The sequence below is a fragment of the Anguilla anguilla genome, chromosome 19, assembly GCF_013347855.1.
Source record: "Anguilla anguilla isolate fAngAng1 chromosome 19, fAngAng1.pri, whole genome shotgun sequence".
NCBI lineage: Eukaryota > Metazoa > Chordata > Actinopteri > Anguilliformes > Anguillidae > Anguilla > Anguilla anguilla.
In genome coordinates, this window is record NC_049219.1 from 16,103,523 (window position 1) to 16,118,525 (window position 15,003).

General features: G+C 42.8%; 2 protein-coding genes and 2 non-coding genes across 4 annotated transcripts; all 4 read left to right on the forward strand.

Moving 5' to 3' along the window:
• The first annotated feature begins 45 nt into the window (after window positions 1-45).
• LOC118218833 (ADP-ribosylation factor 4-like) lies at window positions 46-5,638 on the forward strand. Its single transcript, XM_035401555.1, has 6 exons — window positions 46-266; window positions 1,566-1,646; window positions 2,366-2,475; window positions 3,811-3,882; window positions 4,199-4,324; window positions 4,573-5,638. Exons 1-6 carry the CDS (start codon window positions 200-202, stop codon window positions 4,657-4,659), a joined length of 543 nt encoding a protein of 180 aa, XP_035257446.1. The 5' UTR covers window positions 46-199; the 3' UTR covers window positions 4,660-5,638.
• Window positions 5,639-10,644: 5,006 nt separating this feature from the next.
• LOC118218834 (60S ribosomal protein L18a) lies at window positions 10,645-14,141 on the forward strand. The gene is made up of 5 exons (XM_035401556.1): window positions 10,645-10,749; window positions 12,076-12,255; window positions 12,744-12,873; window positions 13,608-13,717; window positions 13,992-14,141. Exons 1-5 carry the CDS (start codon window positions 10,732-10,734, stop codon window positions 14,082-14,084), a joined length of 531 nt encoding a protein of 176 aa, XP_035257447.1. The 5' UTR covers window positions 10,645-10,731; the 3' UTR covers window positions 14,085-14,141.
• Window positions 11,842-11,976, forward strand: LOC118219411. The gene has a single exon (XR_004763762.1). It is a non-coding gene; the product is annotated as a small nucleolar RNA SNORA68 (small nucleolar RNA).
• Window positions 13,131-13,263, forward strand: LOC118219410. The gene has a single exon (XR_004763761.1). It is a non-coding gene; the product is annotated as a small nucleolar RNA SNORA68 (small nucleolar RNA).
• Window positions 14,142-15,003: the final 862 nt, after the last annotated feature.

Here is a 15,003-nt window from a genome sequence, read left to right on the forward strand (position 1 = left end):
GGTTTGTTAATAAAGTTTTGTGAAACTGAGAACCGATGACGTCAATTATTCCGCGTTGGCCTGGACGTGGCAAATGAGAAGATAGCAGAGGAGAGCGGAGTTATTTCCATATCCTGTAGCGAACGCACAGCAGAAATACAATTTGTAATTTACATTTCTTTTTAGAATAAGTATTCAAAGGTGATTTACGTCAAACAACATGGGTCTCACGATCTCGAATATCTTCAGCAAGTTTTTTGGAAAGAAACAGATGAGGATACTTATGGGTGAGCATTATCCAGTTAGCTAGATAGCCTAGCGACCTTCCGTCGTTGTGAAAGGAAGGAAGGCTGTAACAGAGGTGCGAGGAAAGATGGTGCCTTTCTACAGCTAGGAAGCCAGTTTGTCATGTCCGCTTTTAAAATAATTGAAACAGCAGTGACATTCTGTGCATTGTATTGTAGCTAGCTATCTTAGCTTGGGACATGAAGCCTACTTGTCCCCTTGCTAATCAGCCACTTCTGTGTAGCTGGGGTCGAAGATAGTTAACCTAGCTAATTAGCTACAGTAAGCATTTGCTCTCTGATGTGGCGTTACAAACTGAATGACTGTATCTTGTTAGCATTTGCAAGATATGTAGGATTGGATGTAATGTTACATATTGTGTTTATTCGTAATAAAACGCGACCTGATATGTAGAAAACACAGTAATAAATGTATAGTGTGCTGCTTTGTTATTTCATGTTAGCTGCGCTGAATTATGTGGCCTTAAATGCACTGATCTGCATATCCTAATTGCTAGCTCCCTCTTCCCCAGTTGGCTATCGTATAAACGCGTAGATGTGAATTGTGTCATCACAGTAGATGCATAGCATTGTAACGTTAAGGTTTCCCTTATTTTCATATGCATTAAATTGCATTACAGGTTCTCAAGCATGTGCCCAGTAAATTATGTCCTTGTTTCACTTAGTCCAGACTACATTTTAAGTATTCTGGTCTGATCTGATTTCTTATTTTGTGCTTTTTTTTAAGTAAGGAGAGGTTGGAATGAGATGCAATTCCCCTCCTCGTTGTTTGATATTTGGCAAAAGAACACCAGCCAACACATTAGGTTCAATATGCTCACCTTATTTCAGGAAAAGGACAATATACTGCTGGTTTGAATGTAACTTAAAAGACTGTTGGCACCTTTTTTTCTTTTGGTATGACACTGTAAATAACTTCACAGTAGACCACAATGCTATATGGTTGGTCAGCTGTGAAGATGTTGCTGTGCTTTACAGTCTGCTTTTCTTTGCTATGTAATGGTTTGACTTCACATTTACATTGTAACAAACCCAGAACAGCTCTTCTAACTTCAGTCCGTGTTCCAGATTTCAGAGGTTTCCAGGTTTTACTCAGTGCAGTTATCCTGCTGTCAAACTGATTTGTGAAATGGGGCCCTACATGCTGGGTGAGCTGGCCAGGACAGTGAGCGAAGGGGTGATATTTACAGAGAAGGATGAGGCTGGTACCGTGTTCTGAATTGCAGCAATTAATAACATGTTATATAGTCCTCTCAATAACATCGCGCTTCTTTTTTACAGTGGGTTTGGATGCTGCTGGTAAAACCACTATCTTATACAAACTGAAGCTGGGAGAGATTGTAACCACTATTCCAACAATTGGTAAGAACCGTGTTCAGCTTTACGTAACGATGAACTGCCAGTTTAATATGGAACATAGGGCCGTGATTGAAGACATGATACGATTTGCAGTACTTCCTCTTTTGCCAAACGTTGCAAAGTAGAACCCAGCATAAGTAACTGCAAGTGAAATTAAAGCAATTTTGGCAATAGCTTCCTTTCTGTGTGTCCGGTGCTGCTTTGCTTCGATGGCAGTGTCTGCTCTGTAGGGTCTGGTGTAGACTGTGAGGGTCTGGATCTGACAATAGGTGACTGTCTGCAGTCAAAACAGTCATTCCTGTGCGAGTGTGCTCACGCTGACTGTGCTCAAATGGACAGAGTGTCAGTGACAGATTCAGGTCACTACTGCATTCAGACTGAATGGGTTTCAGCTCTCTTCTTCTTTTGTTCCATGCTAATATTTTCTTTAGTTTTTACTGGAATTGACTCTCTCTAGGCTTTGAATTACAGTTGTAAGGGGTGTTCATTCGACGAAGAGCTGAGTGTGTACTTGGTTTTGTTTCAGTCCAGTGAGATAAACAGATTCCATTCGTAAATATAATTAGTTTTAGACATAAAATACTCTGCAGATGGGAATTATTAATGTTAATGATTTAAAATGTGACGTTCATACCCGAAGAGCAATAGTTGAAGCAGTGACTGGTTGATATACAGGAGCAGACTTTGAATGCTGTCTCATTTTGCTCAATATTGTGGGGCAGGTTTTAACGTGGAGACGGTGGAATACAAGAACATCTGCTTCACCGTGTGGGACGTGGGCGGCCAGGACAAAATCCGCCCCCTGTGGAGACACTACTTCCAGAACACACAGGTATGTTCCAGAGCACGCATTTATGTTCCCAAGCACGCAGGTTTGTTCCAGAACACACAGGTATGTTCCAGAGCACGCATTTATGTTCCAGAGCACGCAGGTATGTTCCAGAAGATGCATTTAAGTTCCAGAGCACGCATTTATGTTCCAGAGCACGCAGGTATGTTCCAGAACGCTCATTTATGTTCCAGAGCACGCAGGTATGTTCCAGAACGCTCATTTATGTTCCAGAGCACGCAGGTATGTTTCGGAACACGCAGGTATGTTCCAGTGTGTTAATGCAGTGTTCACTAGGTAGAGGGTCTCTCTTCAGCTCTGCATGGACTATGCCCTTTGCCCAGTTATACAGGACAGCATATTCATGTAAACAGCCATTTTACAGCCACTTTGAAGTAGCTGTGGCACCACTGTGGTGTAGTGTAGCCTGTGTCTAATCAAACCCTTACCCCCCCCCCCCCCCATCTCCCAATGGGTAATATTTATTAATGAGAGGAAATATTACACCATATTATCATAAGCATGAGGAGAAATGTGCATTGGGATGTTTTTATTCCTGAGATACTTGAACAGGCAAATGGACGCGGCAGGGCGTAATCTGGTGATAAGGATAAGCAGGGAGGGCCTGGTTCTTCTGCACACTGCAGTGTGAGGGCCTGGTTCTTCTGCACACTGCAGTGTGAGGGCCTGGTTCTTCTGCACACTGCAGTGTGAGGGCCTGGTTCTTCTGCACGCTGCAGTGTGAAGGCCTGGTTCTTCTGCACACTGCAGTGTGAGGGCCTGGTTCTTCTGCACACTGCAGTGGGAGGGCCTGGTGTGTTTGCAGCCTGGAATGTTGTTTTGACTGGTTCTGGGGGCGGTGCGGGTGGAGGGATGCGAGTAGAGGGGTGCAGAGGGGTATTTTGCCATTAATATCCTGCTGATAAGGGAAATGCATTACTTTACATTACATTACTGGCATTTAGCAGACATTTTTATCCAGAGTGACTTCACAATTTTTTTTTATTTCTTTCTTTTCTACATATCATTTACATTGCATCCATTTATACAGCTGAATGTATACTGAAGCAATGCAGGTTAAGTGTCTTGCTCAAGGGCACAACGGCTGTGTCCCACCTGGGAATCAAACCTGCAGCCTTGAGGTTACAAGATCAGCTCCTTACCCATTATACTACACTTATACTGCTGTATTTTTAATATGGACGCACTGACTTGTGTCGCAAAGCGTATGTATAAATGGATACTATGTAAAATGTTGCGTATGTCGCTCTGGATAAGGGCGTCTGCTAAAAGTCTGTTACGTAATGTAATGTAATTTGTGCTGGTCTTCTCCGGCAGGGCCTTATCTTCGTGGTGGACAGTAACGACAGAGAGCGAGTCGCAGAGTCGGCAGAAGAGCTGAGCAAAATGGTACGTATTTGTGCGTTTCGTTTTGATTCATCGTCCATTCAGGAATTAATAGGTAATTAAGTTTGTTAATAAAATTAAAACTTAATGGACGACCGCAACCCTGGTCTCTGGGGAGTAAGAGATCGTTTTCATTTTGAGCAGTGCTTTCAAGTGGGTGTTCTTTTGGTGTAACAAATTCTGACAGGAAAACTATTTTGTAAGAAGAAAGATTATTTAAGCTCGATATATTTCAATATCAAGAAAAACTCAGCTGTCCGCAAAAAAGTGGCCTGGTCTCTTCACAATGAATCTCTGAGCCGTTTTTGTCTCCCTGTAGTTGCAAGAGGACGAGCTGCAAGAAGCCATCTTGTTGGTATTTGCGAACAAACAGGACCTGCCGAACGCCATGACCGTGAGCGACCTGACAGACAAGCTCGGGCTTCAGAATCTACGGAGCAGAACCGTGAGTTCATCGCCCGTTCTGTTCCGTTTTCCCATTCGTTTTCTTAATCCAATAACGCCAATGCTATTGCTAACAAATCCCAGCGGTATAAAACATTGCATATTTTGAACATCAATTTGAGAGAGCCTCGAAATCACGGAGAATATTGGATAGACATGGAAGAAACATTTGTTGTGTTGATAAATTGCTCCCCACCTGTGTTAACCAATTGCCCCTCTCTTTCTCTCTTTCTTTTTTTCTTTCTCTAGTGGCATGTCCAGGCTACCTGTGCTACACAAGGAAATGGCCTGTATGAAGGACTGGACTGGTTATCCAATGAGCTGTCCAAGCACTAAAGATGACGGGAGCAAAACTGGCTTGAATGAGAGAGAGAGAGAGTAGGACAGAGTGGCAGATGAGAATTTCAACCAGAGGAAACAAAAAAAAAAAAAGAAAACAAAACTTTGTCTAAATTGTTTGTGTGTCTGTCTGGTAGAACTTGAACTTATGGACTTTACAATCACTTTGTGTTGTGAAACTTTGATTTTCTGTTGTCATTTCTACACAACTTTCTTTGTCCAGTCTTTTCAGTTTTTTCTCCTTACTCCAACAGTTAAAAAATAATGTTTTAATTAGCATGTTTTAAACGGTGAAGATGAATGATGGTTTCCAAGGTAACAGAGGAAGCACTTGGGAGGGTAGTGCTGAGCTGTTGGAGAGGTGCATTTTTAAAGTCTGCCAGCCACAAGCCTGTTTAATTTATCCTGTCTCCGTGTCCTTGAAGCTTCTTTTCAGCGAGGGGTAAATTAGCTGCAGTAAGAGAGTTTGTTCCGAAACCAGGTTTGAGAAGGGAGGGTTGTACAGGAAGATCTTTGATGGTAATAACAAGGGCCAATCTTTTGCAATAATGATGCATATTTCCCATGTGTTACCCATCTATATATAACCTGTGTTCACTTTTGAGAAAAGAATGGATGGACATTTTTATTTAGGTGTGTGCATTTATTTAGGGAGTTGTAAGTATTCCTCTGTTCATGGTGTTGCATTATTTTGTACAGTGCTTGGATATTGCAGTTTGCTCCTACGTTGCAGGGAGGAAGGGGGGGGTAAAGGGGTGGGGGGGGGTAGGGGGTGGTTTGGGATTGTGTAACTTCCCCTTTTCATGTCCCTTGCCAGTTCCCCTCTGCAAAGAATACATTCCCACAGCACCCTCCAAACCATGCATGGAAAAAAAACACAACCTCAGATATGTGGCAAGCAATTTGTTGTAAAAAAAAAAAAAAAAAACTAAACAAACAAATCTAAATAATAAAAAAACGCAAGCTGCGAAATAAACCGTTTCTGTGTCAAGTGAAAACATAAGGAAGACAAGAAAGTGAGGCTTGGTTTTCACAAATGTTTTTTTTTTTTTGAGTTCTGGCATTCTGGGACATAAAACTAAAAGCATCCTGTCAATTAAAAAAAAAAAATCTGTCACACGGAGGAGTACAGCAGGAGGAGTGCAGCAGGAGGAGTACAGCAGGAGGAGTGCAGCAGGAGGAGTACAGCAGGAGACTACCTCTGTGCTTTCAGGATGACAGAACGTGGGCTTCTCTTTGAGAATGCTGTTCCCATTTCAGTCCTGCCAAAGAAGGCTGGAGATTATTGAGTTATGAATTTGTGAGACTCTCTCTATGTCTTGCTCTGTGTGTGTGTGTGTGTGTGTGTGTGTGTGTGTGTTCTGTGATTAATTTTGCCTGGCACATGGTTTGCCAATATCAAAGTCATAAGTGTGACAGAATAGTAACTTGTGGAGATGTCTTACATGATCCTGGTTACCAGCAGAGGGAGATGTTGGCATTATAGGCCGTTTTTAAATAAATAAAAATCTGTTACACAGTGAAACTGAAACATATGTTCAGTGACCAGAAAGCTCGGCTGTGGCCTTCTTGGTTCATCTGGGGGGACTTTAGCATGGTTTTTAAAATGCTTATTCACAACATAACCATGTTTTTCCTTCAGTGATCAAATATGTTTATTACAATAAGAAAAATGACACAGGTTTTTATATAGGTTTAAATGTTGAACCATTACATCTGGGCAATGGGTATCATAGTATTAAATGAAATCCAATTTGATGTAATTTCTCTAATCATGTAGGACTTGTGAAATTGCCATTGACTATAAATGGTGTTGGATAGTATTTATGTACTATTTATGTATAGCTGGTTTTGTAGAAGGGGATTTGTGTTTTGTATGAGACCAAATATGTCTTAGTGAAGGTGCAAATTGACATGAACCGCAAAGGGCAAAGTTGTGTGGGCTGCAGAACTTCTGGGTTGAAGTCTACCTCTGATAGTGTTTGCCCACGACCTGCTTCTACAACAGAGGCCTTGTCCTGAACTTAAAAAGACCCACCAGCACCGGGGGGGGGGGGGGGGGGAGACAGTGAAACGAAACTGTTCGACGCTGAAGATATTAAACGAAACATCTCGTTGGCCTCGCCCATCCACAGACCGGGAAGCGAAAGCGTCAGGGTGCCCCAGGTTCAGAGATGGAAACCTGCTCCTGCTCGAACATAATAAACGAAACCGTGCAGTGAGGAATGAGGAATATTTAGTTCCATTAATGCCATTCAGGGGTTTTCCTCCTCTCCTGAAAACACCAGGGTGGAGAGGTAGGAGTGGCCTGAGGGTATAAAACAGGTCAGTGCCAGCCGATCTGTCCTTTTTTCCTGACAGAGCTATGAGCTAAAGGAACACAATGGTAAGGCTGACCTATTATTACAAGATGTATATTGTCAATTTTCTGGATAAGGGGCAAATACTGTACAAAAGCTGCATAAAAAATGAAATAATGAGTCATGTGTAACTAACAATAATAATAATAGTGAAAATATATCATGTACATGATGACAATTAATTTCTTTCAGCTCTGGGTGATTAATTCTTTGAAAAGCAGCATATTTGCTGAAAATAAAATTCTATTTCCTTTTGATGTAAAATATGTTGTCTGAACGTGGTCTCTGGATGCCTTGCGTGGTGTGTCCATTTCGTACGGATGTTCACTGTAAGTTCAAATATATATAAAAATACCATGTGAATTATACAATAAACATGGTCTTCAAATGACCAAAACCAAATTCTCTTTCAGTGGGCAGTAGAAGTTGCTTTGAGGATAAAAATTTAAAAAAACTAAACTGAATAAACTAGGCTTTGTATCACAGTGTATTTTAATTGTTTACTAGAGCACACGAACCTGGCTTGTTAACTAATCAGCCCAGGTGCTTAAAGGTATGTTGCTCTCCACAGTTCGGGGTTGAGACCAGGAGCGCGTTTCTTTATTAGTGTCTTCAGTTTTAGTTTGAGTGTTTATCTGAGTATGACAAAACGAAAGTGAACCGCCACTACAAGCAGGGAACTGAAAAGTTACCACTCCGCTTTGCTTTCTTTTGTCTTCGTTATTTCAATTTGTTGTTTTACTTAATTGTTTTTGCCTGAAAGCCATGAGGGGGAAGGGTGAAGGTGTTCTTTTATTTTATTTCATTTTTTTGGGTGTGTGCGCTCTCTCTCTCTCTCTCTGTGCGGCAACCAACGGTGTTTCCCGGAACTTCCGCATCTCCCTCTGAGGGGCGTGACCCCTGGGTGAGACAGAGTAAACAGAGTGTTTAAAAAGATATTAACAATGAGAGTAGTTACAGCCTCGTGAAAATTTTGATTCTCAGTCTAAGGTCAAAGAATATTGCTTCAGCAAATGCGGAAGAGCATTCTCTGTATTACAGTTAACACTATGTCCCCGGGCCCCGAGGATTGCAGTCTATCAAGTTCTTCAGCTGCCTTATTTTAATTCCACTGAAATTCAGAGAATCTGGGAGGGATTTGTTGAAACACGTGGCTCAGGGCAAGACTGTAGGCAGATCGCCTTGAATTTATTGTAAGGAGTGAATCTGAGTGTTCTGGAGATAACATGCAGTCTGATATCCTTCACCTTGGACATACGACCAAAGAACACAGCTCCTGTACAACTGCACATGCAATATCCTTCACTTTAATGTCCTTACATCAGTTACGTCAGCTTAATGGATTTTCAGAATTTTCTATATAAATATACATTTGTGGTGATTCACTCCACAAATATTTAATGAAGATTTTTTTTTTAAACTGTATGTATGCACTGTATGTATTGCACGACTACAGGGACTGAACCTGGGTTTTTCCACAGGAGGAAGAGGAGGATGGTGATGGTGAAGATGCTGTAGAAATGGAAGGATAGGAACTGGAGGAACTGGAGGAGCTGCCCCCAAGGGCAGGACAATGATCCTTTTCTTTGCCCGTATTTGCTGGCTTACAGAAAAGGACATTGGAGAAATCATGGAGCCCGTGTGACAAGACAACCGAACCTTTCCGCTGCTGCTGCTGCTGCTGCTGCTGCTGCCATGGCAGATGGAGAAACAAAGTTCCTTTTTTACATACATTGTTAAAATGGAACTGCACACCATTCTGGTGTTCACATCACCAGAATGTGGTGATCACAACACCTGCACCTGGTGATCACACCACCTGCACTTGGTGATCACACCACCTCAAGGAAACTCAACAAGAGAAACCTTGTGGACTTTCAGCATTGAGACTTCTGTTCTGAATGTTTTCAGTTCATATGTCACTGAGCTGGAGAAAAAAAACTTTGGAGAAAAAACTCTGGAGAAAAAAACTATGTGAGCTTGTGTATTCTCAACAGACATTTATGAAATTTCTGGTCAAATGCATCACATCAACAAAAATCATGAGTCAACAAGAATAATATTACCGTTAATAAATTGTTAATTTTAATGTTAACACATGTTCCTTTTTTATTTTTTTTTACACACTGAAACAGCTGAAATACTGATTTGAAAAAAAATGTTGAAAATACATAAGCTCTTCTCTATGCTTAGATCCTCTCTAAGCATAGAACAAATATGCACTGTAAGGTGTACACAGCAATAATACTGATTTTGGTAATGCTTTCGATGAATGATAACATTAAAACAAAAAACTTCACAAGTACTGCATAGACACAGACAAATTTTGCTTCCCATTTTGCGTCTAATTGTGTTCACATCATAAAATTGCAACCTGCAGCAAAAGTCAGGATGGCCCATGGTTAGCATCACCCGTAAACTTCACTTAATTGAACATTCTAATGCTGATGTAACAATCACTGCTGCAATGGGGTTCTAGAACACTGACTTGGTATTAAATAAAAACCCTACTCTTTAAATTGTTAAAACTGAATAGTGAACATCTAAAACAGAAAATGACTTGTTTATCGAAAATGCACCAGAAATATTCATGTTTGTGTACTACTATACTGCATAAAATATTACAATGGCATGTCAAAAAAATGTTAAAGTGTCCACATTCTTAGCATTTTTGTTAATGCCATTGAGTAGAAATACTCAACAATAGGTTGTAACTTGCACAAAGATATATTCTGTTATTCAACAGTAAATATCACCATAGGTCTTAAGTTTCTTTACTTGGTTATGTGGGTCCTACAAGCGTTGGTCCCATAGGAAAAATAAAATGTTCCTATTTTCTTTCTATTTCTGTCGTGGTTTATTTAAATGGCCTACACATACAGCCTAAAAAAGAAGCAGGAACACTGATAGTTTTGCCTATTATATATTATTGTGATATTTGGGGGGATTCTTGCTATTATTAATAAAAGGTATTATGAAATTAGAATTGATATTGAACTGAAGAAATTCAGGTTAAGCATGTTGTTCAAGAGTCCTCCACAGATTTAAAACTGTGACCCATAAACACTGTAGTTACCCACTAATCCTCGTATGGTCCTCATAAAATAACATACAAATACGTCGCATTTGTACATGTAAGACAGGATACCTGTCTAGATGAGGCCTGTTTGAAAGATCTTATTTATTTCCCATTGTATGGAAGACTACAGAATGCATGTTCCATAAAGCACGCTACCTACCTCCCTGCCTTTTTCTGAAGCCTATAGGAAGGATACTTTTAGGAACATATCCGAAGGGCAACACGGGGAATATACTTATTTAAGAAAACAACGAAACAAAACAAAAAAACATAAGGTTTCACATTTACAGTTGACTGCTTTTTCAGTTCTTAGCATCTCAAAAAGTACCGTTGTGATTCAATGGACTAGGAATATTGGTATCTCTTTAGACTATTTGCATTTATGCATACAGTACTTTCCATGTATTATATTAATATTTCTCAAAGATATTACATGTCTATCTAGTATTCGATTTTATCACTTATAAAAATACCTAGCGCACAACTGCCCCCGAATCTTACCCGAGAACTGGCACCATGGAGCACCAATGGGTCACGTTGTCTTGGTCCCGCCCTTCCGGGGGAAGGTTGACGTTGTGAATCTCCACCCACGAACTTCCTCTTTCCCAGCGGCCGCCAGCAAGAGACACCATGAAGGCGTCTGGCACAGTACGTATACCTTAATAAAATATTTGTTAATGCGGATAACGCGATACGATTACCAATCGTTTCACATAAGCATGTAAACTATTCATCCGTTTGATCATTTTGCGCCGTGCTTTGATAAGAGAGTACGGAAAGTTCCTTTTTCTGGAACAATTCGCATGGCAACATGGCGTCTCAAATTTACGTTGCTTCAACCATGTGCTGTAGGGAGCCTGTTTAAAAAACCCGAAATGGGCAGAACTCAATCAAACTCGCTGTCTGTTTCGTACAGACTGCGTGTGGACTCGTGTTAGTTTCGCGATGTAACAAAATTAAACAAGATAATTCAAGTGTAAAATGCTAGCTGAGTAGTTCTTTGATGCTCACGGCCCGCGTGTCCTGAGTTAATTTAGCTCGCTGGCTCTCAAGCCTGTGTTAGCCTGAACGTGGTGAGTGTCGTACATGTATTTGTCTTGGTAACCATATTATTGTCGACTCGTGTTAGTTTGTGACATGTTATTTACTGTGTATCACCAGGTAAGAACCCACTGGCCGTTAGTTCGCTCAGCACTGCCTGTCCGTGTTCTCGAACTCGGTCCTAGGGACCCCTGTATACGGTGAATTTCACGATTGCAACCCCGGAATTTTACATTTTAAATCATTTTTTGTGTAATGGCCGGGCCTCCTGTGCCACATTATCATAAGCGGTTGTGCATGCAATATCACGTTCTCATTGTGCTTATAGCTTTGCTCTATCATATTTGAGAACACTTAACTGGTCAAATTAAATACTGAGGTGAACGAGGCTCCTAATTGGTGATAGTGGCTAATGAAGAATTCAGAGGCAAATCAAATAACGAGCCAAACTTGCCTTGTATTGATAAGTCTAAGGGAAAAATACTTAACTCCTGTTCAACAACCTTGATTGAGCAAGAGATTGGCTGTAGCAAAAACCAGCATACACAGGCATCCCCTGGACCATGTTTGAGAATCGCTGTTGCAGGTCTCGAGCAATATTTGGTTGTCATTCTGTAGATCCAGTAGTATAAATTTGTGGAACTAGTACACAACGTTTAGTTGTGACTGTTTTAGCTGTTCTTAACAGCGAGCGGCGCATTTGCACACAAAACCCAAAGGTCATAATTTACATCATTATTATGATCTTGTCTGGTGTGCAGAAATCAAGTCCGTGCCTTGTCGCCTTTCAGATTGCTGCTGTGCATCTAAAAGTGAAATCAAGGTTCTACAGCCCTGTCAATCCCAGTGGATTAGTGCACTATCGAAGGCTATTGTGATGTCACTTTGCTGATGCCTGTGATTGGTTGCTGACCCCTGCCCTCTTCCCTTCAGCTTAGGGAATACAAAGTGATTGGGCGCCTGCTGCCCTCAGCCAAGAACCCCACCCCTCCGCTGTACCGCATGAGGATCTTCGCCCCAAACCATGTGGTGGCCAAGTCCCGCTTCTGGTACTTCGTCTCCCAGCTGAGGAAGATGAAGAAGGCCTCCGGAGAGACCGTGTACTGCGGACTGGTAGGTCAGGAGGGGGGAGGGTCTGCCGGCGAGGGACGTGGGGGTGGAACTGTCTCTGGGATAAAACGACGTTAGACCAGCTGGATCGAGTAGACCAGCTGGATAGATTTGGATTTGCAGTCTTGTGTCTTGCGAGCTGCAGCGTTATGACCTCACATTTTTCTTACAATTTGATCCTGATCTGAAGGGGAAAAAAAGAAAACAATTTGAAGTCCGCAGCTCGTATGCTGTATGCCCGCCCTGAAGTGTGGGGACATGCGCCTAAATGTTTTGTGTTATCGCACGCCTCAGTAGATTCACAGTTCCTACAGGAGCCGATTGCGTGCTGTGTAGTGTTGGTCTCCCCTTCAGTCCTAGCGCTGCAGGCAGACGGTCGCGCTGCAGGCAGACGGTCGCGCTGTAGGCAGACGGTCGCGCTGGCGTGCCGCGCTGACGGAACGCTGGCGGGCCGATGGAATGTTGAGCGTGCCTGTGTTCCGTCTCCCCAGGTCTTTGAGAAGTCCCCGCTCAGGGTGAAGAACTTCGGCATCTGGCTGCGCTACGACTCCCGCAGCGGCACCCACAACATGTACCGCGAGTACCGCGACCTCACCACCTCCGGCGCTGTCACTCAGTGCTGTGAGTCCCGCCCCTCCTCTGCTTCTCCCACAGCAGTGTGCTCTGAATTTCTAAAACATTTTCTTAATTAGTAAATGAAGGCAGCCGAAGACACGAACTCACCTGGTTTCCACGATCTGAATTGGTTTCATATTTTTAGGTGAAAGCAAAAACCAGCAGACGCTGTGGCCCATAGGGGTTACCTTAGCGATCAAATCGCAGATACCCTGTCCCGAAAATAAGAGTGGATGCGATTTCATTTTAGAAGGAGCGTATACTATGCACACAAACCCAAAGAGCATTGTTGAACCTGTGCAGTGTTCTTGTCATGTGTGCGCAAAGTAAAAAAAGCACCTTGTCGCCTTTCGTTAGCTGTCGTGCAAATGGAAGTGAAATCAAGGTTCAACACGATTGTTTATGCAATCTGATTGGTCCTCAGTCATACTTACTCCACTCTGCGATAATTATAAATTTTTCATATCCCAGTGAGAATGGGAAGCAATTCAGTAAATCAGATGCTATTGAGTGTTTGGTTGGGCTTTTTGAAGCACTATCCAATGAAAGGGCCGGTTTATAAAGGCCCAGCCAATCAGCGTCCTTGGGCTTTGTAGCGGGGGTCGATGCTGCTTGTTTGGAGGCGGAGCCTGTGGCTTTGTGTGGCTCTGTCACTCGCAAGCAGCGCTGTACACAGGCAGCTGTAAGTCACGCTGTAGATTCCAAACGTTCCAAAACTGATTTTTTCCCCCTGGCTCCAGATCGGGACATGGGAGCCCGCCACCGTGCCCGCGCCCACTCCATCCAGATCATGAAGGTGCAGGAGATCGCCGCCAACAAGTGTCGCCGACCTGCCATCAAGCAGTTCCACGTGAGTCACCGCCGACCCCTCCAGATAGTGTCTGTAGAAGGGAGTGTTCATTTAGACTGGGGAAGCTGTAGTCTGACCAGGTGAACTGGACTGTGTGTTGCTTGCCAAAGGCCAGACCTGTTCTTTTTGCTTCAGAATTACAAGTCAGTGTTCTAGAACTTAAAAAGGGTGTAAATGGACAGTGTTGTGATGGAAGCTGATTGGCTCTTGACGGTGTTCCCCTCTGAATGTGCATAATGCTTTACTGTAATCTAATGTGTCATTTCGTCCACAGGACTCCAAGATCAAGTTCCCCCTGCCCCACAGGGTCCTGCGTCGCCAGCACAAGCCCCGCTTCACCACCAAGAGACCAAACACCTTCTTCTAAAGGAAGTGCTCCTTACCTTTCAGATGCTCTTGTCAATAAATGAAAAAAGAAAACAAATCTTGTGCTTCTGGTTTTCTGTCTGTTGTGGGTCAATCCTGTGATTCTCACTTGCCTCATTAAATCTGATCATCTTGAAATAGGAACGTATGATCATATCCCCAAGACTTTTAATATGCTCAGTATTTCTGGATAGTGGGTGGTTCTGATTTAATGGTTGCGGGAACAAAGTTCAGGACTGGAATGGTAATAAACAGTTTGCTGTTTGATTAAATTTGCTATATACGTATGTTAATTGACCACCATGTGACATTTTAGCCACGTTTTTTGACAAGCACATAAGACAGCCAAAAACTGTTCTTGTGTTCCTATGAAACGTTTTACTGTGATTTACTCGAGTGAATCGGTGTATGCAGCCAATTAGCTCATTCGTTATCCATGGTTACTGGTGGAAACCAAAAACCTGCATACACACCGGCCATCCAGGACTGGAACCGCTCACCCCTGTTAGAACTCCAGCCCCTGATCAGTCAACATTCTTCTCCTAAGTCTGGATTTGTCTTTGCCTAGTGGCCAAACTGTGAAAATGCAACATGTGACTGACATGTGGCTCTAGGTTGGGAACTGGACCGTGGGGCCTTCCACACACTGGAGCAGTGCCTTAACAGTGGGTCCCATCCACACACTGGAGCAGTGCCTTAACAGTGGGCCCCATCCACACACTGGAGCAGTGCCTTAACAGTGGGTCCCGTCCACACACTGGAGCAGTGCCTTAACAGTGGGCCCCATCCACACACTGGAGCAGCGCCTTAACAGTGGGTCCCATCCACACACTGGAGCAGTGTCTTAACAGTGGGTCCCATCCACACACTGGAGCAGTGCCTTAACAGTGGGTCGCATCCACACACTGGAGCAGTGCCTT